Consider the following 24,183-nt stretch of genomic DNA (forward strand, 5'->3'; position numbering starts at 1 on the left):
ATAAGATAAGATAAGATAAGATATACTTTTATTGTCCCCTTAGGTAAATTTGTCTTAGACTCCATGCTGTACAGACACAGTATAAGACAAATTTCCCTAAGGGGGCAATAATATACTGTATATGATATTTTAATGCTAATCCAATCCAAAAATAAATATATCGTTAAACTAAATCAAATACGAGTCATACAAGTTATTTGTGATTGACGTAAATTTAGACCTGTCACAAACCAAAATCGCATCACTTTCGAGTTGTCAGTTAGGTAAACAGTGTTGAGCGATACCGCCATTGGCTGGCCACATCTGAAAGTTCATGAGCGCTAGCAAAAAATAATAAGATCAATCAACTCATTATGGAAGTACACTGTTGTGCTAGTTCATGCTGTTGTAGCTCTATATTGTCTATATTGTATATTTGTTTGCCCTGGGGTCAGTGTGGTTAGAAAAGTGTAGAGCCTGAGCAATGCTGTTGTTCGTGGTTTTGTTTTTTGGTGCGTATTTGTGCACCTTTATGCAATGCTGTTGTTCATGCTGTTTATTTGTGCTTATGTGTACGCCGGTTGCGTTTCTGTTCTGTCCGTTTGTGTCAGATCAGATACAGATAGATTTTTGGGTCGGCACCCATTACAATCTAAAGACTGTGAGTTGAGCACGCCAGTTCTTTCGTTTAAGTGTTAGATCAGATACGCAGCCACTTCACTGCAGCTGCGGCACTGCTGCAGTATGCAGCACGTTGACGGATCTGCTGATGGAGCCGGATCAGAGACGCAACTCTGGAGACATGCATGGCTTCTATTTTTGACGGACTACGCAGCCGTCTGTTCCATATTTTAGCCATATAAATGTATATAAATCCCAAGATTTTGCTTACTGTAGTCATTTATCACCATGTCAGTTAACAAAATAGAGGATACATGAACCAATGTCGCTTAAATAAATGTTGGAGACGAGGTCATCCACGGATAGCTGCTGAGAAGCCTTGTATTTGGCGACAGACAGTACACGCCTACACTCTAAAAGAAGTGACATAAGTACTCCTCTATGGTACATTAATGTTCCTCACGGTACAACTTAAGTTGTTTATGGAAAAATAAGCAAAACTAGATAACTGTGTTCACTTACCCATAGGTAAAATGTAGATACCCACAACAGAACGGGCAGACCCTCAGGCCCTGGCGACGAGCCTGAGTGTGACTATGGTATTTACCCAAGTGGTTTTTGCCAGGTCATGCAGCACCACAATGGCTGCACAACCCTGTATGTTTAGACCTAGTACACTGTGGCAGTTTTCTGCCCCATAACCACAGAACTTGAATGGATATGGTCTCCACTGTTTGTCATGATAATTTGGCTAGTACAGCATCAAATGGCGATTATGGAATTTTAAGGGTTAATTGCTATGGCGGCAACACAAGTCTGGGCTGTAAAGTCTGTCACACTTGCTTCAGAACTGTGCAGATGAGTCTGTTGCAAGGGTGTAACTTTGGTTTGAGAAGTGGGGGGGACACAATAAAACGGGGAGTCTGGGGGTACTCCCCCAGAAAAAAATGTGCGATTTGAATCCCATTTCCTGCATTTCTACATACATTTAGGGACTACGGTAACCAATATAAAATACGGGAAATAATTAAGTTGGTCATCATGCTAAATTCTGCCAGAATAGTACTAAATATGCATAAGAAAAACTGTCTTACTTTCTGTATTGTTTAACCCACAACTTTACTGAACTTCACATGTTGAGTTATTCAATTATGGGTATATATATATTTTGAAGAATAGGACTGACCTATCTATGGTACATTATTGTGGCACTATCGATAGATAATGTGTCATTTGCAACTTCAATCACAACAAACATATACAAAATGTATCAAAGAATATGAAACTTTTTTTTTTAGAAGTTTTTTAGAAGTCACACACTGTCAATACTATAAGATCACTGCCAATGAATGTGTTCGCTTTTTTATGTAAGTCTAGTGTGTAGTTGTCTTTATTATGAGTATTGGTTATACCTGAGATTAGATAGGCTTTGGTTCTACCTTTTCACAGTGTCACTCAAAATACATGTCTTTTGCCTCATTCAGTGAGCAATTTTTCAAGTGCGCATGCGTGGAACACGTCCGCGTCCACAGCAGTGTTGCCAACTCTTTTCCAAGGAAAGTAGCTATTGGCTGCTCAGAAAGTCGCTAGAAGTCGCCAGATGATGTCATACGATAATTTGCATATCAGTATATAATGCTGCACTTGTTATGCACGCCACGGCGTAGCCCGTATTAATATAAGTGCTGACTCCGCCCACCTGGGCCAGTTTCGGCGTACGCCGGTAGCAATTACAAGTGGACCCTATCCTACAGTCCCTGCTCTCAGTGGAGGGAGGGAGGGGGGCTACACTGTGTGTGGGAAGCGCTGTGACCATCAGACCCCTCTGGATTAGACAAGCAAGTAGAGGAAACCGGCATCAGCCGTACCAATTTATTGCCAAATGCTTTGGGATTCAACACATTAACATTGCTTCCCATGGTCAGAAAAAGTCGCCAGATTTGTCGCTAGTCGCTTTTGAGAAATAAAGTCGCCAGTGGGGTCTGAAAAGTCGCTACGTCTAGCGATAAAGTCGCCAAATTGGCAACACTGGACAGACGCCAAAATGTACTATAGAACCGCGTAGGCAGGCTGTCCGTGGCCGCTACTCGTCCGTGGCAATTTTTTTTGGAGTATATCAGGGCCTTACAATCAGCAGCTCAATTCACATTCTCAGCCAGAATCTGATGGCTGGCCAAACAGTAGCGTATTAAGCACGATTTTTGCGGTTAAAAAAGTGGGGGGGACACAAACGGGATTTTGAAAAGAGGGGGGGACATGTCCCCCCCGTCCCCAGTGGAAATTACGCCCCAGGTCTGTTGTATGAGTGTTTAGCAAACTGTCAAAACTGAAAGTTAACGTTAGCGACAAGGCTAATGTAGCATTATCAAAGACTGTACTTCTCTCTCTAGTTCTAGTCAACATTAGCATGTTAGCAATCCATGGCAGCAAGGCAACGGAAAAGCTCCTTTGGTTCTTGCTGCAAAACCTCTCACCACAGTGACTTGCTGTAAGTCAGTTCATACAGAAGCTAGCCCAACGGTTCACATAAAAATGGCCGCTCACCTTGCGGCCTGTACTGGAATAAAAACTCTGCACCCATTGGAGATTCAAGACTCTGCCCATCTCCTCCCCCCACCTCCTGCCATTTTCAAATTGCTCAACGAAAGTGCTATGAGCGAGTGAGACATTTTCAGCTAAAAAACCCAGTATTATTATTGCAGTATTTAGCCTGGTGATATATTACCTCATAGGTCATAGATGACTTAAGGCTCCTTTAATGTAAAAGATGTTGTCTTGTGGCAGTGATGCAGAGACATATTGACAACTTAGTTTCAGAATAGATACTGATACACATGGTACAAAGAAAACCCCACACTCAGTACAATTTTGTTGTTTAAAATTCACTTCACTGAAGCCAGTGAAGCCAGAGAAGAGAGAGTGTGGTGTCTGTGCTTTTTGGGTTTCAAAACATTTTTATGGTTCCTATTGTTGGAGCACAGCATTTCTTTAACATGGTATTCACAATAAAATGAGGTGAGCATTCAGTAATCCTTCCCTCTTATTTCACTGTAAATTAGGTTACCCAAGATGCTCAGAGGCAGAGGTGGGCATACTCCATATATGATAAGATATAGAGTGGAAATATTTCTTAATTATTGAACACATTACCTGAAGGCAGAGCATGACCTATACAAAATAGAAACTACTGCTGGATTATTATATAAAAAAAAAGAAAAATGACAGTGCTACAACTCTGTAAAATAGGTTGTACAATCAAATGCCCATTCACTGTCTTCAAAACAAACAGTAGTCCTTCCTTTTATCAACTGTGACTGTAGTGTTGCACGATCACACAGGATTTCACAAGCTGTATTACCTTGTTAAACATAAAATTTGGAGAATAAAAATTTGGTTCTGGATTTTTCTGTCTATCTATCTAGCTATCTTTTTATTCTAGCTATTGGTGTTTTTTCTTTATTGTAATGGCTTTTTGATTGTGTTTAAATTAAAAAAAAATTGAATGAAATGTATCTCAATCACGTGGCACCAATCACGTGCAAGATATCAACTCTTGGTCCCGCCTCCCGACTGTCAGCCTGCGGAAGTGGTTGTCGCCAACTTGACAGGACAAGATGGCATTGAGAAATGCATTGAGAAACTCAGCCAAGTACGGTTTCTCAGGTACGTCTGAATGCACGGTAAAAGTGTGAGCACATTGTGGTAGGTGGACTTGATAATATGCATCGACTTTAAAGGTCGGCTTTGTAGTTCCTTAAAAATAAGAGCTACTAGCCAGCCGGCTAGCTGTGCTACCTGAGTTAGCCCCTTGTTGCCCTATAAACATTTTCAGAAACTGGAGCAAAGGTCATATTCTTTAACCTGCTGTTCTCTTACAGCTCTTATTAACTTAATTAACTTAAATTAACTCTGCTAGCTTGTGCACCCACTAGTTACCACTGAGTATCACATAGTGAACAGTAAATGTTAACTTATAGCTGATATTGCTTCGTGTAATTTTTACTGGCATGCGTTTAACGTTAATTTGAATCGCTGAACTAGCTCTCTGCAGGCTTTAACATTGTGTTTTTGTTGGTTTCTGTCTAGCTGCATGACACTTGGCACTGTGCATTTCTCAGACTTTTTGCTTCTTGCTCACTATTGCTGTTTTGCGTTTCTTTTCATTGATTGCTCGTGAAGTAGTTGAAACATATGTTCTGAAAAGTGCTATATAATGAGTGATGAACAGAGCTCATATTCTTTTTTTTTCCAAAATGCATATAGTGATTTTTAATAGAACTCTCTTCACAGACACCAATACTTAATCTTATAATAACCTAATGACTCTGCATGCGTGTGTGTGTGTGCGTGCCAGCAGGTCTCCTGCCTCAGCTGTCCTCCAGCGGTCATGGCAGAGTGTGTGTGTCTCCCTTCCTCCTCTCTCAGCGGAGGAACAACTCCACCTCATCTAAGATCAAAGTGGATTTTGACAGCAGCACAGGTAAGGTTTTTTTTTGTGCAACTAAGAACTTTGCAACTGTGTCTAGATCCTATAAACTGAACGGTTTTCTGTTAGTTTATTCCATTCTTTCAGTTCAACTCACTGGTCTTTATTGAAATGCAAGTAGAGACCTGTTTTTCCCAAAGGATCCAGGTAAAAGATGAATGTTTGTCTCTGTGCAGGTGTAGCGGTGATGCGCATGCAGAGTCCTCCAGTCAACAGTCTGAGTTTAGACTTCCTCACAGAGTTCAGCATCAGCTTGGAGAAGCTGGAGATGGATAAGAGCTGCCGAGGCCTCATCATCACCTCGGTACAGTCTGACATCACATTACATAGCCTACATACAAGAGGGTTAGGACAGCAACACATTGTTTTGATGTTTGGGCTTCACACTCGTATTACTTTGGGTGTGAAATGACAAAAATGACCAGGAGGTTGAAGTGCAGACTGTGGTTGTCTTTGATTTGAAGCCATTTTCAGCAACGTGCCACTGTCCAAATAGATATGGAACTCATTGGCAGACACACACACACTGTCATGAGGTGTAGAGTTGTTTTAAAACAAGATAGCATTTACACACGCTTATGCAAATATAAATATAACAGCTTTTAGACTGTTATGTATTGCTTAGTGCAAGATTGCTTCCTGGTGCTATGCACCTCATATGTGGATTGCAAAAGACTGCAAAGCACTTTAAATTTCTTGTCCCCCTCAAGGATTTTAAAGCAATGAAATCTATGTTTGTCATTGTTTTGTATAAAGTATTTTTTGTTAATCTTTTGGAATCAATTTTGCAGACTGTTTGACTGGTGGAACATGTGACTGAATTGTTTTGTGTATTTTTTGTGTAGTTTTCATGATTTTTTTTTTTTGTTCTCCTTTTGAAAAAGAGATCTCTATCTCAATGAGATTATCAGATTAAATAAAGGATAAATGGATAAAAATGATGACTTAATAGCCAGTTAATATGTGACCATTTCATTAAAGGAATTTTAGTATAAAATCTCATCTTCCATAATTGAACTTCTGTCTGTGTGGAGATGCGAAACAATTTAAAACATTGAAAAACAAACAGCCTAACCTGTATGTATGTATGTATGTGTGTGTGTGTGTGTGTGTGTGTGTGTGTTGCTTCCATCCAGAGCCTGCCCAAGGTCTTCTCAGCAGGACTGGACATCATGGAGATGTACGCGAAGAGTCCAGAAAGCTGTGGAGTGTTCTGGAAGGCCGTTCAGGAGATGTGGCTCAAACTCTATGGCTCCAACATGGTCACTATAGCAGCAATCAATGTAAGTGACAACCAGGGTCAGAAATTAACAGGGACTCGGGCCAAAATCATAACAAAAACATATCATAACAAAAATATCTTAAAAACGATGGACTGGTTTGGGACAGAGTGGGGAAAAACTGCATCATCCTCTGTTGCCAGTTTGGGATGTGTGGTATATTATGATTTAAAATAAAACAAATCTAAGTGGGGCAAAGTGAGTATTTATTTAATATGCAATACAAATGTATGTAATAATCTGCAACTTTTTCATATAAACAAATCCATTTTCCTACTCTCTATCTATCTCTCGATCTATTCTCTACTACTGCTCTGCTGTAATGTAGTTTAGTTGTTTGTCCTGGTATGTCTTTCTGGGAAAAATCCTGTGGCGTACAGGAAGTGATGCGTTTGTTTTGAATAAACAGAAGAAGAACTGGGTAGTTAGCATGAGTAGTGATAGCCACCATGGCTGAACAGACAAAGAAACGAGCGCCACCTACAGAAACTCAAACTGCATCAACAGAAAATCCAAGGAAAAAGACAAAGTCACAGTCCTGGACACACTGAAAAGAAAATCAATCTCGTGGATCACCACTTTAACCAAGTTTTTTCCTCTCTCCCTCCTTCCATCTCCCTCCCTCCCTCCATCCCTCCACAGGGTTCCAGTCCTGCGGGGGGGTGTCTGATGTCTCTGGGTTGTGACTACAGGATCATGGCTGAAAACCCTCGCTACAGCATCGGCCTTAACGAGACACAACTTGGCATCGTAGCACCTTTTTGGTAAGGAATGATGATTATGAATGATGATGCACATCAACATTAATGCTCACCACATTACTCACAGAATCTTTTATTGACTCGGTATATATGATGCATGAATAGAATTGAATATTTTTTAATATAATAGAACAGAATAGATCTTAAATATTTGACTAAAGGTCCATTCACATCTAGAACAATAACTATAAAAAGATTTAAATTGTTCTAAGTAAACAGAATGTCTGTGTTCCCACTACAACGATAACTATACATCCAAAACTATAATGATAACTATATTTTTAGTTCGATCAAAGAGTGTGTGCTGTCTGCAGGTTCAAGGACACCATGGTGAACACAGTGGGTCACCGGACGACAGAGATGGCCCTGGAGCTGGGCCTGCTCTACAGTGCTCCAGAGGCCCTGAAGATCGGACTGGTGGACCGGCTGGTGCCTGAGGACCAGGTTCTCACCACAGCCACGGAGACCATGGCCAAGTGGCTGGCCATTCCAGGTAAGGGATAGTAGAACAGTCAGAACCGAGAGGGCTGGATCAAGGACTTACATGATTATGTTTCTGAAAAACACCCCTCATTTCCCTGCCTTTCTTTTTCTATTTTATCATTTTTAACTGCGAACAGCAGCCACTAACCCTGATAATTGGGCGCATGCTCATGCGGCGACCGGCAGTGGGTTTGTTCGGCGTCCTATGTCTTATGTTTTTAGTGAGTTTGTGCGTGTTTTTTTATGCTTGATTGCCTATGATCGTCATGAACAAGTGCTTTTAGACATTTTACTATTGATCTGCAGTGATGGAGCTTTTAATTATCGCTGCCTTGTGGACTTTGATCAACTTAACTCTCGTCTGCAACGGGGTCACACTTCATTCTCCGAGGATACAATATACTAGAGACTTCCTGCTGCAATGGAATACACAGAATCGAATTACCAGGCTAACGCTAGATCTTCAGTTGCCCGACTTCATTCGAAGGGATTACAACAAAACTCTGATCTGTGATCTTTCCAGTGGAGCACCAAATCTCATACTTGGAGATTTTAATCATGTGTCCCTAAAAAAGTCTTTGACAAACTTTTACCAATATGTAACTTGTTCAACCAGGCAGAATAAGACATTAGATCTCTGCTATGGTACAGTTAAGGGAGCATATAAATCAGTCCCCCTGCCTCCCTTAGGTTCTGCCGACCACAACTGTGTGCTTCTTCTCCCTACATGTAAAACTGTCCTAAAGAGAGAAAAAATCCAGACCAAAGAGGTTAAAATCTGGTCTGAGGAATCCACTGCTTGTCTTCAGGGATGCTTTGACTGCACTGACTGGGAGATGTTCAAGGACTCTTGCAAGGACATTGATGAACTCACTGATGTAATCTGTTCTTATGTTACTTTTTGCGAGAGTATGATCATTCCCACCAAAAAGATTAAGGTTTACCCCAATAATAAACCTTGGATGTCTAAAGCTGTTAAGTCTAGTCTACAGAAGAAGAAGCTGTCCTTCAGTCAAGGAGGAGCTTCTGAAATAGATGCAACCAGAAGGGAGGTGAAAGTGGAAATCCTAAGGGCTAAACAAAAGTATAAAACTAAAGTAGAGAGCAAACTGGCTGAGAGGAACCGTGCCTCAGCTTGGTCTGGCATGAAAACAATCGCAGGCATACAGCAAAGCAAGAACAGAACCAATATTACTATGGATGGCTTTAGGTCAAATAGCAAATTTGCCAACGCTCTTAATAAATTCTACCTGAGATTTGATCAGTTTGACTTTAGAGATGAAGTCGAGGGACTTAGATGTAAACTTAAAGATAATCAGCACTTCGTCCTGGAGCAGAGAGAAGTTGAAAAGTCCTTCCTTTCTCTAAAGATAAACAAGAGCTCTGGTCCTGACAATATCAGTGGCAATTTACTGAAGTCTTGTGCAAGGCAATTAAGTTCTATCTTCTATGATATTTTCAATATGTCTCTGAACCTACAACATGTACCTAACCTGTGGAAGCAGGCTGTGATTACCCCTGTTCCTAAAGGCAGCAGCCCCAAAGCTTTTAATGACTTCAGGCCGGTCGCCATCACTTCTCTTGTAATGAAAACCTTTGAAAAGCTTGTGAAGACAGAGCTTGCAAGGGAAACCGAGCATGCACTCGACCCTATGCAATTTGCCTATAGGTCACACAGAGGAGTTGAGGATGCTACAATCACTCTACTTAACCTTTTGTTTAAACACCTAGAGGGGAATAAAACCCATGCTAGATTGTTGTTTATTGACTTTTCCTCAGCCTTTAACACCATCCAACCCCACATTTTAGCCATGAGGCTGACAGAGCATTTTGAGTTGAGTCACAATCTGGTGGGTTGGATATTGGATTTTTTGATAAACAGAACACAAAGAGAGAAGGTAAACGGCATTTTATCAGATTTATTATGTTCTTCTACTGGCTCACCTCAGGGCTGTGTTCTCTCACCCTTACTTTATATTCTGTACACAAACATGTGCCAAAGTAAGCATGAGAACAGGACCATATTGAAATTTGCAGATGATACAGTCATTGTGAGTCTGCTACACAATAATGAGTCCAGCCATGGCCCAGTCATTGATGAGTTTGTCACTTGGGTGACGAATCTTTCTTGGAGCTAAACATATCCAAAACAAAGGATATGATCATAGATTTCAGAACTCATGCTTCAATTTATGATACTACGATCATTGAAGACCAGGCTGTGGACTGTGTAGAAAGCTACAAGTATCTTGGGACAGTCATAGACTGATGACTCAAATTGACCTTCGAGAAGAATTGTGAGGCAGTGTGTAAAAAGGGACATCAGCGTTTGTTTTGTCTCAGAAAACTGTCCCGTTTTCACATTGATAAAACTATGATGACCCTCTTTTATCGGGCTTTTATTGAATCAATCTTGTCTTTTTCCCTTGTGTCATGGTTTGGTAACCTGTCTCTGCAAAACAAAAATTCTCTAAACCAAATTGTCAAGTGGGCTAGTAAGCTTATAGGTGAGTCTCAACTCAACCTATCAGTTCTTTACTCCACACAGCTGCAGCGTAAGGCGAGCTCTATTCTTCAAGACTGTTCCCATCCTTTACAGAGCGAATTCCAGCTCCTTCTCTCCGGCCGTCGGTTTGTGGCCCCTAGGTGGAGAACAAAACCATACAGAAATACTTTTGTACCTGCAGCCATTGCACTACTAAACAAAGCTAGCACGAGATGATGCACTTCGCCCATGCGTGGCACTTTAAGCTTTTGAGGGAGTGGGTGAGTGTGTGTGTGTGTGTGTGTGTGTAGAAGCACTTTGTCATGACCTTCTTAGGAGTTTTTATATTTTAATACTATTTTGAAATCATAATGATACTTGTTTTAAAGTATTTGTTTTGATGTCTTATGAATCTGTATTGCTGTGATGTCTTGTTTTTAACTTTGGATTGCTGAATCTCCCATGTGCACAACAAATTTACCCTTGGGTACTAATAAAGAAACCTTGACCTTGAATTAAATTGATGCTGAGGGCAATCTAGAACCACTTTAAGGGCCGCTGGAGTGTCCCCGGACTCCACTTTGGGAATCACTGGGCTAACCGTTCGTCTCCTCACTTTTTCCAGACCACGCCAGACAGATCACCAAGTCCATGATGAGGAAGCCGACCATCGACAAGCTGATGTCCAACAGAGAGGCCGACATCCACAACTTCGTCAGCTTCATCACCAAAGACTCCATCCAGAAGTCGCTGCGCATGTACCTGGAGATGCTCAAGAAGAGAAAGGGCTAGAGGAGAGACGGAAACAAAAAACTAGTAGTAGGGACTTGACAATAGTTGAAAATGGTTGTTCATTTATCTACCTTCAGTGTCATATGTTCAGTGACAAACAGTATTTTTCCATGGTACTTTTGTTCCTGAAAAACTAAGGTAAAGACGAATTTAGCTCTAGAAATGTTGAAGAGGAACATAAAGGTCTTCACCATTGGAGTGCCTAACCTTTCAGAGAATACCTTCAGGCGCCTTAACAACAAATGAAAGTAACCTCGGGTGAATCTCGATAGCCTAAAGTGGCAAATTCTTTATTATCTCTCCAACAGATGTGTCTTCATTTTATTTCCCTGAACTGCTTTGACCTGAAAGAGAAATTCAGCCTCTCTTTGGGACCCATGTTCATAGAAACATAACAGTACTTTTGTCATATGGGGACCCAGCAGAAACGCATTCATCATGACTCATCTTGAATTTGGACCAGTAGTTCAAGAAACACTGATTTATATCATTGCTGTTCAGATGATATGAGATTAAAAGACAAAGCAACTTTAGACTCTTGAGATGTACCCTCTGCCTCAAGCCATTATCAATGAAGGGAACAAGTGCTTTCTAACACATTTATAATGGACTAAGTCTAACCAATGACTGCTGTCCTCTTGACTGAGTAATTCTCATTGGCTTCTTTCAAGTTCATGATTGACACATAACATTCAGGAAGCGTCTTGGAGTAGAAATGCTGATCTGGGATCATTGATGAGATTGCTCTCATCCACATCACGCCTTTATGTAAATGTTAAACTGGTCCAATGTCAGCATTCCTATTGTAAAATGCGTGTGAAATGTCATGTTTGGTTTAAAGAGCCTTTTTTACTTCAGCCTCAACTTTTAACCATTTCACTAAAAGACATGATTGATGTTGCCTTGGGTGAATGTCATGGACTTACCGTTGTCTGTGAAGGTTATGTCATTTTTCTGCTATGTCCCCGTTTTGTTTTTTTTTTGCATATAAACATCTATGAACAACACCTTCATTTGTATTGTTGTGTAGACTTGTTCTATCTAACATGTTTTCTGAAGGAAGTTTTTGAGGTTTATGAGGGAGATGTGTATGAAAATGTACAGTACCGTATATCAGAGGTTCTTTAATATTTTCATCCTGAAACCCAAATGGGAAATTGAAACCCACGCTTATGAAAAGATATTGGGATTCTGGCGATGATGTAGGAACCTGCAACCCATCCTCGGTCTCCACTTGGTAGTCGAAGTAACCCAGCAAAAACAATATGACTCCCTGTTCATCAGTTTCTTCTGAATTTAAACAATGCAAGGACTTAATTTGACTGACTTTTATTGTAGTCATATAATTCATGACTTGATGGAAGATCAGTGAGAGATTCCCCACTGAATAGAACAGTCGTCATTCAGATTCAGATGGAGGGCTTGCTGATTGGTTGTGGGCATCATGTGACTCAGGCAGCGTGGCCAGTCAGCTTCACCTCCACAGGGTAATGGTCGCTGACAGCCAGTGCCTGAGAGTGAGGAAGAGGGAACTGTCACATGCAGACTCCCTATGTCATGACTTAGTAGTTAATTGAGTTGAATTGAATTGAGATGCCTGTCTGTTTCTTGTGCTTGGCAATTGAAGTGATTCTAGAGAGCGACTTGGTTTTACCAGACTGTGGCTGAGATGCAGGTCCTTCATGTAGTTGTAGACCTCCGCACTGCCACGCTCCACTCCCCTCATCATGTCAGCGGTGGCCACAATCCTACAAGTAGAGGAAGAAGGATGGAGTCAAGAGTGTGTGTTGTATGCGGAGGTGTGACCAAGTCAACTTTGCTCAAGTCCCAAGTCAGTCTCAAGTCTAAATGTAGAACAGCAAGTCAAGTCAGAACAAATCAAGAGTCCAATATCAATTTAATATCTTAAAGAAAACTAAATATCTAGGACTTTTCACTGCAATATGGTTTTAATAGGATAAAAACTTGGTAAGAGCATCATGAGTTTGATTTCTATAATCAGTTTCAACTTCAATAAATTCAATCATTCCATACAAATTCAGAAAACAGAATTTAAATTCAGTTGTCTGAATTCAAAGTCAAGACCCAAGTCACCAGAACCCAAGTCAAGTCTTCTCTTCATGCATCAAGTCTCAAGCAATTCAAATTGTGATTCAAGTCTGACTTGAATCCAAGTCATGTGCCTCGAGTCCCCACCTCTGGTTGTATGTATGGAGATGTGGGTGTGTGTTACCTGTCGTAGGGGCAGTTGGTGTGCGACACCGTGGTGTCGGCCTCGTTGGTGATCAGCCAGTGGAACGTCTTGTCGGTGAAGAGGCGGATCTTGTCCCAGTCGGAGCCCATCACATAGTTGCAGCCTGTGTTGAAGTCACCCAGCAGCACGATGTCCTACAGGGAGAGCAGGGTAATAATAATGACTTTATTTATATAGCTTATAGTGATGGTTGAGTATTAGTAGAGAGTGTGTATATTCACATTGGTCTTCCAGCGGGCGCGGACATCAGCCACCACATCGTAGAGAGCGTTCACCTCCTCCACAGCGTAGTCTGGAGAAGTGTGCTGGGGGATCAGGACAAAGTTCCTCACCGCTGGGAAACGAGGGAGGGAGGAGAGGAGAGAGGGATGCTTGAAGGAGGAGAGAGGCAAGTAGTTTACCACCTTTTTAGGCTGACATAATACTTAATGATGGGAATTCATGGTATACTTAATAGTAAGTAGTATTAAACTGATGTATATGAGTATAGGGTCTTGTAAAGGCGCATGAAGTTATTTATGATCTTTATCGACCTCTATTGGCGACCAGTAGGAATTGCAACAACATTGATTAAACTTGTCTTCTCCTACCTAAGGCAACATTCACACTACAGGCCTTAATGCTCAATTCCGATTTTTTGCTCAAATCTGATCTCTTTGTCTTACCTGTTCTCATTCAAGATGGAAAAGTGACCAATATCTGACATCAGTATGAACAGAATCTCTACCGTAAAATGACCCCCATGCAGAAATGAACATCAAATGATGTCAAATTTGCAAGAGGGAGATATTGATATTGATCCGTTCATTCGCTCTTTTGTTCTTTCTTTCTTTCTTTCTTTCTTGTTCAATGGCCTACCAGTGTAACTGGAGGAGAACATGACAACGAAGGGCTCTCTGTTGAAGGTGTCTGTTCCACAGGACTCACAGCCATCATCATAGGTGTAGTTTTTAGCCACTGACACCGTCTGCTCCCTGGACAGGAAAGAGAAAAAATACTAATTGACAGGGTCTGATGTAGCAGTCTGTTGGGGAGTCATTTCACTGTATGTGCTCATTGCCTTTCTGTTGATGCAGTCTGAGTTTCTCTTTTCTTTGTCTGTTCAGCCATGGTGGCTATCACTGCTCATGCTAACTACCCAGTTCTTCTGTTTATTACAAACAAACCGCTGTTGCTGCTTGCAAGTGATGCGAAGCACTTCTTTAAAAGTAGCTTTCCAACACTGGCTGGGGTCAGCCTTTACCCAGAAACCTCTGCTCCTGCCATTCCCAGAACATGGTAGCATCATTGTAGCATTTCAAGAACAGCATTGTACCACATCCCACCTACTACAGTACATTGACTTAATGCTAATGTTTCTAAAATTAAAACTCCAATCTGCTGCTCAACCATCTGCTATTAAACTGCAGCTGTAGTTGTTAGCCAGTCACTGCTTACAATAAGGACAGAGACAGAGAAAATGTACACTACCCAAAATATTTTAATTGCACAAGTAATAGCATTATTTTTCCCTCTGTGTGTACCTGTAGAGGAAGAGATATCTCTCCGTATAGGTGCTGCGGCCCAGAGGCTCACTGACGATGTGGCGGTACCTGAACTGAGGAGAACCTCTGAGGAGAAACACACACACACACACACACATAAAATCACATAACTAACTATTATTATGGTGAACATTATATGACAGTGTGAGCATCCCCACTTTCTACAAACATCCCTGAAGAAAACCACTTTCCACTTAATTGTGTGTAACATGTTTTTGTATGCTTTTTAAAAGGTGTGTAGTTAGTCTAACTTGTTGACGTGCTCCATGAGTTTTTTGGTTGCTGACAGATCGCTGTCTCTGACCTCCTGGATCAGAATGATGTCATAGCGATGGACAATCTGCAACAGACCAAAAAAATACAAAACAACACTCATTTTATTGACTCTCTAGTGGCACCAAGTGCACTTTTTACACTAGGAGAATTTACTGTGTAGTTTGTTAAAGTACGCTTCTCCCAAAATATTAAGCATGGATAGAAAATGTGAGAATATTTTCAACCTAATTTGATCATCCATGTTATATAGTCATGGCAGTCTCCTGGCAGGGAGAAATGTATTTAGTGTTTTTCCAAGTCTGGTTCAGCATTGTGTGTTTCTTGTGGTAAAGTTGAAGTGAGTCTCCAATTTACTCTTAACGAATATATATTATCTAAATCTATTGGCTATGTTAGGCTTATTAGCTTACAAGCTTGTAAGAAAAATTGTATTGAAAATGAGAAACGTTTGAACATCAGCTATGTATCAAAAAGGTACAATGAAAGTAGTGCACACAATAAGAAAGAAAGAAAGAAACAGACTAGAGTACGAGATGCAAAATAAAAAAGCAGTGGTGTGTCAGACCGTGCTGATGATGTCCATCAGAGTGGTGTTGGAGGCTTTCTTGTCCCCAAATGACTTGATGTTAAAGGCTCCCAGCCGCAGAGAGTTCACCAGCTGCAGCAGAGCCACGGCCAGACCCAATGCACAGAGCAAACGCATCCTGGGGCCGAGGTGAGGGTTTAGGTCAGATATCACAGAAATAGCTCAGGACATTTGTACCAAGTTGAAATATAGGATACTATATAAAAGGCAGGGGTCTGGAGCCACACATCACAGTTCAAAAAGCAGGTTTTTATTTTTGCCTTGAGTCTCAACGTTGGCACCTAAAACTTTAGTATATGAAATCTAAATCCTATTGTCAGATCATTAGGTCTCAAGGTAAAAAATGCTGTTGGTGGGGTCTAGGTGTAGACATAACCTTGGGGAAAATGGCAAATGTGAAAGATTTGGCAGTAATATGATCATTCATATGACCCCAAAAAGCCTTATCTTAGCCCCACTGTGGGAGTGAGAGACGGAGAGAACATCTGCCCCCCCGGACACGTGACGCAAACCGACGCTTTAACTCCACTACACCTGTCGGTTTATCTGAAGTCTTGGCTGTTAGGGAGAACTCTCTGAATTTCATGTGATGCTTTTTTGCAGAGGCACGATTCAGTAAAACATTCTCCAGCAGGAGAATATATTATCCTGTTGCCCTAGTTACACTGTCCTGTTGGAGCTGGTGTAAAATTGACTCTCGGGCAAGGGTTATGAAAATATGCAAATTTAAACCAGCAGTTTCAGAGCACGGTACCTTTTGATGTTAGAATAGGTTAAACATATGATTTCTTCCACAACTTTTGCTGTAAGTTCTGTTTTTTCAGCCAAATAGAAACATAGCCTGCATTTCTATGACAGTTACTGTAACATAAAGTATTTCTCCCCAGTGAATGACTTGGATTTAAAGAGACAGGACTTGAATAAAAAGAGACAAACCCAGTCACTTACACTGGCATACAGCTGCTGTGTTCTATTTGCCTACATACTGTAACCTTCGAGAATCAAAATTGTGAATAAAAAAACTGCCAAAAAATTGCCAACATCATCTTAAATATTCAACTTACTCGTCATCACCCAGAATGTAAGTTAGGGCAAGCAGCATTACTGTCTGCTCAGCTTACCTTGGCTGTGTTTGCATAAAAGAAAAGTCTGAGGTGCATAGCTACCTGCTTCTGTAAGTCTGTCCCCCTTTGGTGACACAGTGTGGGGAAGGGAAGGCCTTTTGTCAAGAGAGCACAGAGGCTTGGCTGTGTGAATGCCAGTGGGCTCCACTAGAAGCCCTTTTATTTACCTGTCAGAGCATGTGACTGGAGCTGGATGGGGAGAAGTGAAGGGGAGGAGAGGTGAGGCGAGGAGGGGGGATGAGGAGAGGAGAGGAGACGAGGTGATCTGAGGTGAAGTGAGGAGTGGGCATGACAGGAGGTGAGGTGAGGATGGGATAGGGCTTTCAAGTGATGTAACACATCCTCTGGTGGCCATATTGGAGGTCCTCAGCTCTTGGACAACAATGGCTGTGAAGATTGCTTTAATTTCTATATGTACGAGTTGGCCGTCTCAACAGAACTGAATAGACATGGTAAATTCCTGTGCTGTTTTGACTGGGAACTGATAATTTCACCACTGACGCATCTGATCGATTTTGTGTTTAATGTCAGCTTGTTAGCTAGCTAACCATATATGTCTGGTCAACTAACATCTCTGTCTTGTTATAAACACATCTGATTTGCACACTAGCTAACGTATCTCGTAAAAGCTACTGTTAGTATTGGCTAGTAGTTACATATTAACAAGAACACCGGTTGCTTTGTTAAATTTGCCTGCTGGCTGGCTAACTACCAAAGCCAAAAACCAACTGTTTGTTCAGATTATCTGAGCTGACTCTTCTCAAGCTGCAACTTCTAGTGCTTTGAAGTAGAGACTGGCTAAAAATTAATTTGGGAACAAATCTACCTCATCTGATTAGGCTACTAAATGGGCCTACACCCACACCAGATTTTGGGAGCAAATCCGGGGACATGTGTGGTTCATGTACTTATTCATGTCTTGTCTTTAGCCCTAGTCTCTACTCCAAAACACTGTGAGGTGTAGCTTGAAAAGCATCAGCACATCCTGAACAAACAGCTGTTTTTGGTTTAGCAAAGCAAGTGATGCTAACGTTAACATACTCTAGCCTATGTCTACTAGCCACTACTAATGCTAGCTTCTACTAGATACGTTAGCAAGTGTGCAAAGCAGATGTGTTAGGACAGTGATATTTAGCTAATCAGATGCTATGGTTATCTAGCGAATAAACTGATATTATCTAAACACAAAATGAGTCAGTGGCGAAATATCAGTTCCCAGTCAAAAACAGCACAGAAATATGTCTATTGAATTCTGTTGAGATGGCCAAGTTGTAAGTTTAGAAACACAACCAGCTGTTCACACTGTTCACAGCTATTGCTTCCCAGAGCTGAGGACCTCCAATATGGCCACCAGAGTGTGTTACGTCACCTGAAAGCCCTCTATAGCTGAGGTGAGAGGGACAGGTAGTCAGTTGGGATTATTACTGAATTTATTTGCTGAATAATAAAATCTAATATGTGTAATATAATCAATACAAAAACTAACACTATAGATGATTTAATGAGTTGTATTTTTAAATGTCAAATGAATCTATCAGTTAAATGTTTTTTAACCTGGTCACCGTCACCACTACACTACAGCCAACTAACAGTAGTTGCTATTTTTAACTGTGGTGTTAGCAATGAGAAGATTGGCAGATGGCATAAATACATGATAAAGAGAGTTGAAGTGAGTGCATGTTTGATTTAAGTGATGGGATTTTCCTTTCATGTGTACTCTGTTCATATTAACCTTTCTTCCAACAGCTGTTTTCACCATATTTAAATGGTTTCATTCCAAAGTGAGATATCCACTGTTTGAAAAAAACAACACTTACAAAATGATTGCTGGCATGAAAGCAAAACAAACTAAATGCTGATATTAAAAATATAAGTCATCTTAAGATCTTTGCTTACAAAGTTTTTGATTATAGAATCGTATGAGTTTCTGAATGATTGACTGAGGAGTTTCAGGTCACAAAATATTATCCAAAATAGATAGTGCCACAAAGTGAAATGAATTATTGCTGCTGGTACTGAGTGTCAAAAGGGAAAAAATAAGTACATTTCAAAAGAAAAGCAATTTAATCAGATCTTTTTGATCAGGTTGGCCTGAGGTCAGAACATGAAAACAACAAACAAAATAATAACATGCATGCAGAGATGGCCTGAAGTACAGGTAGGCTATTAATATTGCTAATTTCTTTTTATTGCATGCAATACGATGAGTACATGACACTTGTACTGTAATAAGATGGTGGAAGGGGGTGGAAACACATATTTTTTTTACACTTTTTAAAAGTTTAACAGGAAAAACTAAATCCACTTTGGACTGGAGAGCAGATCAAATCCTCTGAGATGACAGAGTTGCACATGTTTACTGCTGATTTGAATTCTTTTCTTCTTCTTGTACAGGCAAATGCCAAACGTAAGCTTTTCCAAATGGACTGGACTGTCATTCTGTTGGGGTGCAGGAAGTTCGGGAAGAGTTTCATCAGCAAACACTGTCCTGGACAAAGAGTTTAAACTCACACTTGAATGACTGTTTTGCCTTTTTAGTTCATTCTATCTACTATACCATACACATATTTGACAATTTATGCCCAAAAAATGACAAAGAATTCATTGCTGCATTCAACATACAGCAATCTTTTGAAATGTAACTTTGAGGGATTCTTTTGCCCAGTGTGTCTCCAGCATCAGTGTACACACTCAGGCAACACTGCCCACCTGTGGTGAACTGAAGACATGCTTCTAACTTTCAACTATGAAGTAAACATGAAGTTGTTAAATCACAAAATTGTGATTGAATAAAATAAAATAACAAAGCTGCAAACTCCTCCCTCAGATATGAAACATTTACTGACCACCAATCTCTTGAAGACCAAATATGAACACCTAATTCTGTCTTATTTATAGAATATAAAATAATTAAGTCATATGATTACATAATGCTGAACTAAGGACATATCATTCTAAACATCAACAAACATTTTTGTCCACTGGAGGTTTTCTGATGTGCTCTTTCCCAGCAACACCCTGCTACACACTTACATAGTAAAAATGTAAGTGTGTAATGTAAGTGTGTAAACTTACATTACACACTATATCGAAACATTGCCACTTAAAATTATAGTATAATTATAGTAATAGTATCCCAGTGTACTAAGCATGAATGAAAATTTTTCTGTCATTATATAGATTTTGGTAGACAAAATTCATACCTGATTTTTGTGTCTTTTTATCTATTAATATAATAGATAATGATTATTATTAGCATTATTATTATTAGTTGTAGGTGGACATAATGGACATAAGGCGGTCATCAAAACAAATAATGCATGTATTTATGTATTTATTTATTTTTACAATCTTCAATTACCTACTGTATAAATTAACTATGAATCAACATTTCCTAAGCTGACTTTATGATGAGAAAATGTACAGTAGTGTTTAAATTAAAGCTGTCATTTTGCATTAAGACTGTGCAGGGTATACAGCATATAATACTGTTTTTGTGTAATTATCATGAATGTTTAGCTATTTATTTAGCTATGTATGGGTCATAGCAAGCATTCTTATTTTGATTCGTAAGTGCAGTAAAAAAAAAAAAAATCACAGCCAAAACCTTATTGTTTGTTTGAATAACCTTTATTAAAAGATACAGGATGCTCGACTAGATTTGACACAAATATTTTCAGATGCAGCACTTCCTCATTACAGGCTCGGGGCTTGAGATTACCCAGACACAGATAACTGTACTTATTTCCAGCGAACTGTGCCTTTAAAAATATCCCTGTAAATATCTGCAGTATCGCGGCAACCATCTACATCTGAATATTGTGTCGGTTTCCTTTTTTTCTGTTTTTTTTTTTACATCACAGTAAATTTTACAATAAAGTCGTAAAAAAGGAAGAGAGAATCTTGATATACCATGCAACACCCAACAAGCTAACATTTACAGTTATTCTTAGATCACAACCATTTTTCGAATGACATTTCAATGTTCAATATCATGTTCAGCAACAATGACAATATCATATTCAAAGACTTTACACAATAATAAGGACATTTTCTTTTTTAATTTGGATTGGACAGATCACTTTATATACTTTTCTGATAGGCGTCTTCCAGCTACCGTCGTACGATATTTTGCTAAAAAGGTTGAATGTAGAATTGGATTCACATCTCCTGTCCTTGGTGTACTAGAGAGGTTTAGAAAGGGGGAGTAAATTTCATTTTCAATGAGCGAACAGTATCAAATTCTAAAGAATGTACATGCACCTCTTTCTATAATACACACCGTCTTACAGTCTTTCATTGGTCTGCGTTTCCAAAGACTCAAAGGAAATCGGTGCCTTGAAAACGACCTTGTCTTTGCCAGAACTTATAAAGTGTGCCATGTTGGATGAAGTCATCACCAAGTCATAGTCCTTATGAGAAAAGGTTATTCTGAATTGTGTATCTTTTCATCTCTGCATAATCACAGTGTGAAAAGGTAATATTTGGATGATTTTAGTAGTGGCTTGGGATTCGTTTTGCTACTAAAATGAGTTGAAACGCTCCAAAACATTCTCTTACTTCCTGAATTAATAATGTATTCTTGAACGTTTTTCTGTATGTGCGTAATGAGGAGAAAATATTCTATTTTTCGTTTGTTTGTTGGAAGTGTTTACTGTGGTGAAACAGCAGAACTTAATCAAAGGCTATGGGATTTGGACAGAATTTCACAATAAATCATTAATAAAGAAAGTATTAGAAAAAAATCAAAATTTCTTAACCTCTTCCCTAACAGAACACCCAATCCAGCCCAATCAATCCATACGCTATCAGTTACAGAAGAGATTACATGAATGATACTCTGAAAGCTGTAGATAGTAGTTATGATATGCAACCGTGAAGAGGGGAGTAACTCAAAGAAAATACATATATTAAATACATGTATCCGATATGTCAAACTTTATGTTCTTTGACATCTGGGCTTAAAACCGGGAGGAAAGAAGGGACAGAAGGAGGGGAAGGTCCTGGGATAGAAGTGAAAGCAAAGAAAATATCCGTTTATCTAACTCCAAATGTATTTTTCTTGCATCTTCTTACATATTCTAGTCCTAACTGTTAGACTTTATACTGAGAGTCACCTCCTCTGCTCTGCTCTGACAAATTCTGCACAAAATATTAGCAATACCTGTCCTTCCCAGGAAATAGACTGAATTCTAAATGTGGAAGAAGTTTTAAGTCTTGAGACAATCAATTGTGGATCGATTGTGAATGGACTGTGCAAAAGGCGGTCGACTCTATATCAGGAGGACGTTCCTAATATTTTGTCCACTAAGGAATACTGAAGCAGTGACATTCCTGAGGACAATCCCATTCACTGCTTCTATGAAACAGACTGTCACTGCCTACTACCAACTGTATGCGGTGGGACTATAGACTGTAAATCTCACTGGGAATAGACATTCATCTTGATACAAATGAAGCTTCAACAAGTCAAGTGTGATGTATTCCACATCGGATCGATTTTACTGGTATTAAACTTGCTCAATGTTCTGAGGGAGTACAGACACACCCTGTGCATTTCCACTCATCTCTGCTTGGGAATGCATGTTCTCCAGATATTAGATGCTTGTAAGCGTACTGCGTACAGTTACATTTCCATTCAGTACACTGAGTGATGGTCTGAGTCACTGGTCTTATACTTCTCATGCAGAGGTGCGACCAAGTCAACTTTGCTCGAGTCCCAAGTCAGTCTCAAGTCTTGAGGCACAAGTCTCAAGTCAAGTCCTTGTCATTAATATCAGGTCCCAAGTCTAAATGTAGATTACCAAGTCAAGTCCAAGTCAAGTCCATGTCATTCATGTCAAGTCTCAAGTCTCAAGAACACCAAGTCATTTACACAAACACAAGATCTTTTGTCAAGACTTTATAAACCTTTTCAAGTCGTCAAAGTCCCAAGTCACCAGAACCCAAGCCAAGTCAAGTCTCAAGTCTTCTCTTCATGCATCAAGTCAAGTCTCAAGCAGTTCAAGCTGTGACTCCAGTCTAACTTGAGTCCAAGTCATGTGACTCGAGTCCCCACCTCTGTTCTCAGGGCATGTTGACCTGTGCCACTGTCCATGCCACTGTGCTGTGTAGTTTACTTAACCAGAATTGTAAAAACAAGTCATTGGAGAACCGTGCTTTATTTCGCTCTAGTTGTAATTCATCTCTCCCTGTAGAACTGTGCCTCAACTAACTTCCTGTATCAATACCTGCCATTGCTGACCATTTGCTGCTGTCGTGTAGGTAAGGACAAATGAGGGGAGGATGAGGAGGAAGGGAGGGAGAAAGGGAGAGGGAAAGAGGGAAGAGGAGGGAGAGAGAGAGACAAGGGACGAAGTTACGTTTCTGCTCATCCCAAAGCTTCTTGATGTCGACATCCCAGGACGGTTGGAATACAGGATAGAAGGATATAAGAGTAGAACAATGCGTTGCAGGGATAAGAGAGGTGTTCCCTTCTCTAGAAGTCCCAGTTGCTCTTGCTAGTGAGTTTCCCTTCCCAGGACTCGTGGGTTTAAGTGAAACAGACAGGAAGGAAAAGATGGGAAAAGGAGGACAAGGGAGGAGGAGAGAGACAAGTTGCGTCCCGTCCCTCTCCTTCAATCTGTCCCAATCCTTCTTAGATAGCGAGGTTCCTCTAACAGGAGGAGCTGGAACAAAGGTAGATGAGGGGAAGAGGAGGATGGATAGAGAGGAGGTGAAAAAGAGGGATGGATGGGAGAGGGGAAGAGAGCAGTGTCATCCCTCTCTCTCTTTCTCTCTCTAGTCGCTCCAGTCCTTCTTGATGTTGAGGTTCCACTCCCAGCTCAAGTGCTCCACCTTGTCGTCGTCGGTGAAGCGGGACTTGATGTTGTAGGTGCCGCGGACGATCATGCCTTTGGGCGCCTCTTCGACAGGGGTCATAAACTCGTACTCCTCCGCCCGCGGGCCGTAGCTGCCCACCATGTGCACTGCCTTGTCCACTGCGGGGAAGACACACAATGGACGCTCAGTTGCATGCATGATAACACTGGAAATGATTCTAAAGTGTGAACCACGCATAATGTCTTGTCTGGTCAAAAAGACGCAAAATGGATGCTGGAAACTGGAGATCATAACTGCCAACCAAATTACAGCGTTCTACTAGGAAATGGAATGGCAATCCAAGTCGTAATTCCAAGCAGTGTAAACACAGAAGTGGGGAAAATTTGTGATTCATGAACGCGTGAGGACTGGGTGCGTGCACTCATGAATGTTTTAGAAAACAACGGCTGTAGTGAAGATTTGCACTAAATAATGGTGTAACTATCGGTCTTTTCCACTCACTGTGCGATCATTTGGCTTCAGAACAGTTGGATGATGCTGCATGAGCTGTATGGAGTAAATTTATGGTCATTTTTTGCTCTTTTTGGAACTCTAAAAATCGGTCCCCACTGACTTCAGTTGTTTTGGAGAAGGCTGCTACGGAGTTGTGCTGGCAACCTGTCTGTGTGTTTTATGGACTAACAAACTTCA

General features: G+C 40.4%; 3 protein-coding genes across 3 annotated transcripts in view; 1 reads left to right on the forward strand and 2 right to left on the reverse strand.

Moving 5' to 3' along the window:
- The first annotated feature begins 4,176 nt into the window (after positions 1 to 4,176).
- eci1 (enoyl-CoA delta isomerase 1) lies at positions 4,177 to 11,894 on the forward strand. Its single transcript, XM_071903114.2, has 7 exons — positions 4,177 to 4,263; positions 4,958 to 5,080; positions 5,263 to 5,390; positions 6,223 to 6,369; positions 7,009 to 7,130; positions 7,442 to 7,620; positions 10,721 to 11,894. Exons 1-7 carry the CDS (start codon positions 4,215 to 4,217, stop codon positions 10,885 to 10,887), a joined length of 915 nt encoding a protein of 304 aa, XP_071759215.2. The 5' UTR covers positions 4,177 to 4,214; the 3' UTR covers positions 10,888 to 11,894.
- A 444-nt stretch (positions 11,895 to 12,338) lies between these two features.
- dnase1 (deoxyribonuclease I) lies at positions 12,339 to 16,724 on the reverse strand. The gene is made up of 9 exons (XM_071903131.2): positions 16,714 to 16,724; positions 15,527 to 15,665; positions 14,937 to 15,025; positions 14,665 to 14,751; positions 14,000 to 14,115; positions 13,363 to 13,475; positions 13,121 to 13,275; positions 12,542 to 12,635; positions 12,339 to 12,398 (listed from the first exon to the last, which is right to left on the reverse strand). Exons 2-9 carry the CDS (start codon positions 15,662 to 15,664, stop codon positions 12,339 to 12,341), a joined length of 852 nt encoding a protein of 283 aa, XP_071759232.2. The 5' UTR covers position 15,665; positions 16,714 to 16,724.
- A 3,554-nt stretch (positions 16,725 to 20,278) lies between these two features.
- The window catches only part of arhgdig (Rho GDP dissociation inhibitor (GDI) gamma), a 47,425-nt gene continuing 43,520 nt past the window's right edge, over positions 20,279 to 24,183 (reverse strand). The window contains exon 6 of the mRNA XM_078284501.1: positions 20,279 to 23,651. Coding sequence (XP_078140627.1) covers positions 23,452 to 23,651 — 200 coding nt within the window. The 3' untranslated portion in view covers positions 20,279 to 23,451. The remainder of the gene's footprint in view (positions 23,652 to 24,183) is intronic.

The sequence above is a fragment of the Centroberyx gerrardi genome, chromosome 7 (assembly GCF_048128805.1).
Source record: "Centroberyx gerrardi isolate f3 chromosome 7, fCenGer3.hap1.cur.20231027, whole genome shotgun sequence".
Lineage (NCBI taxonomy): Eukaryota > Metazoa > Chordata > Actinopteri > Beryciformes > Berycidae > Centroberyx > Centroberyx gerrardi.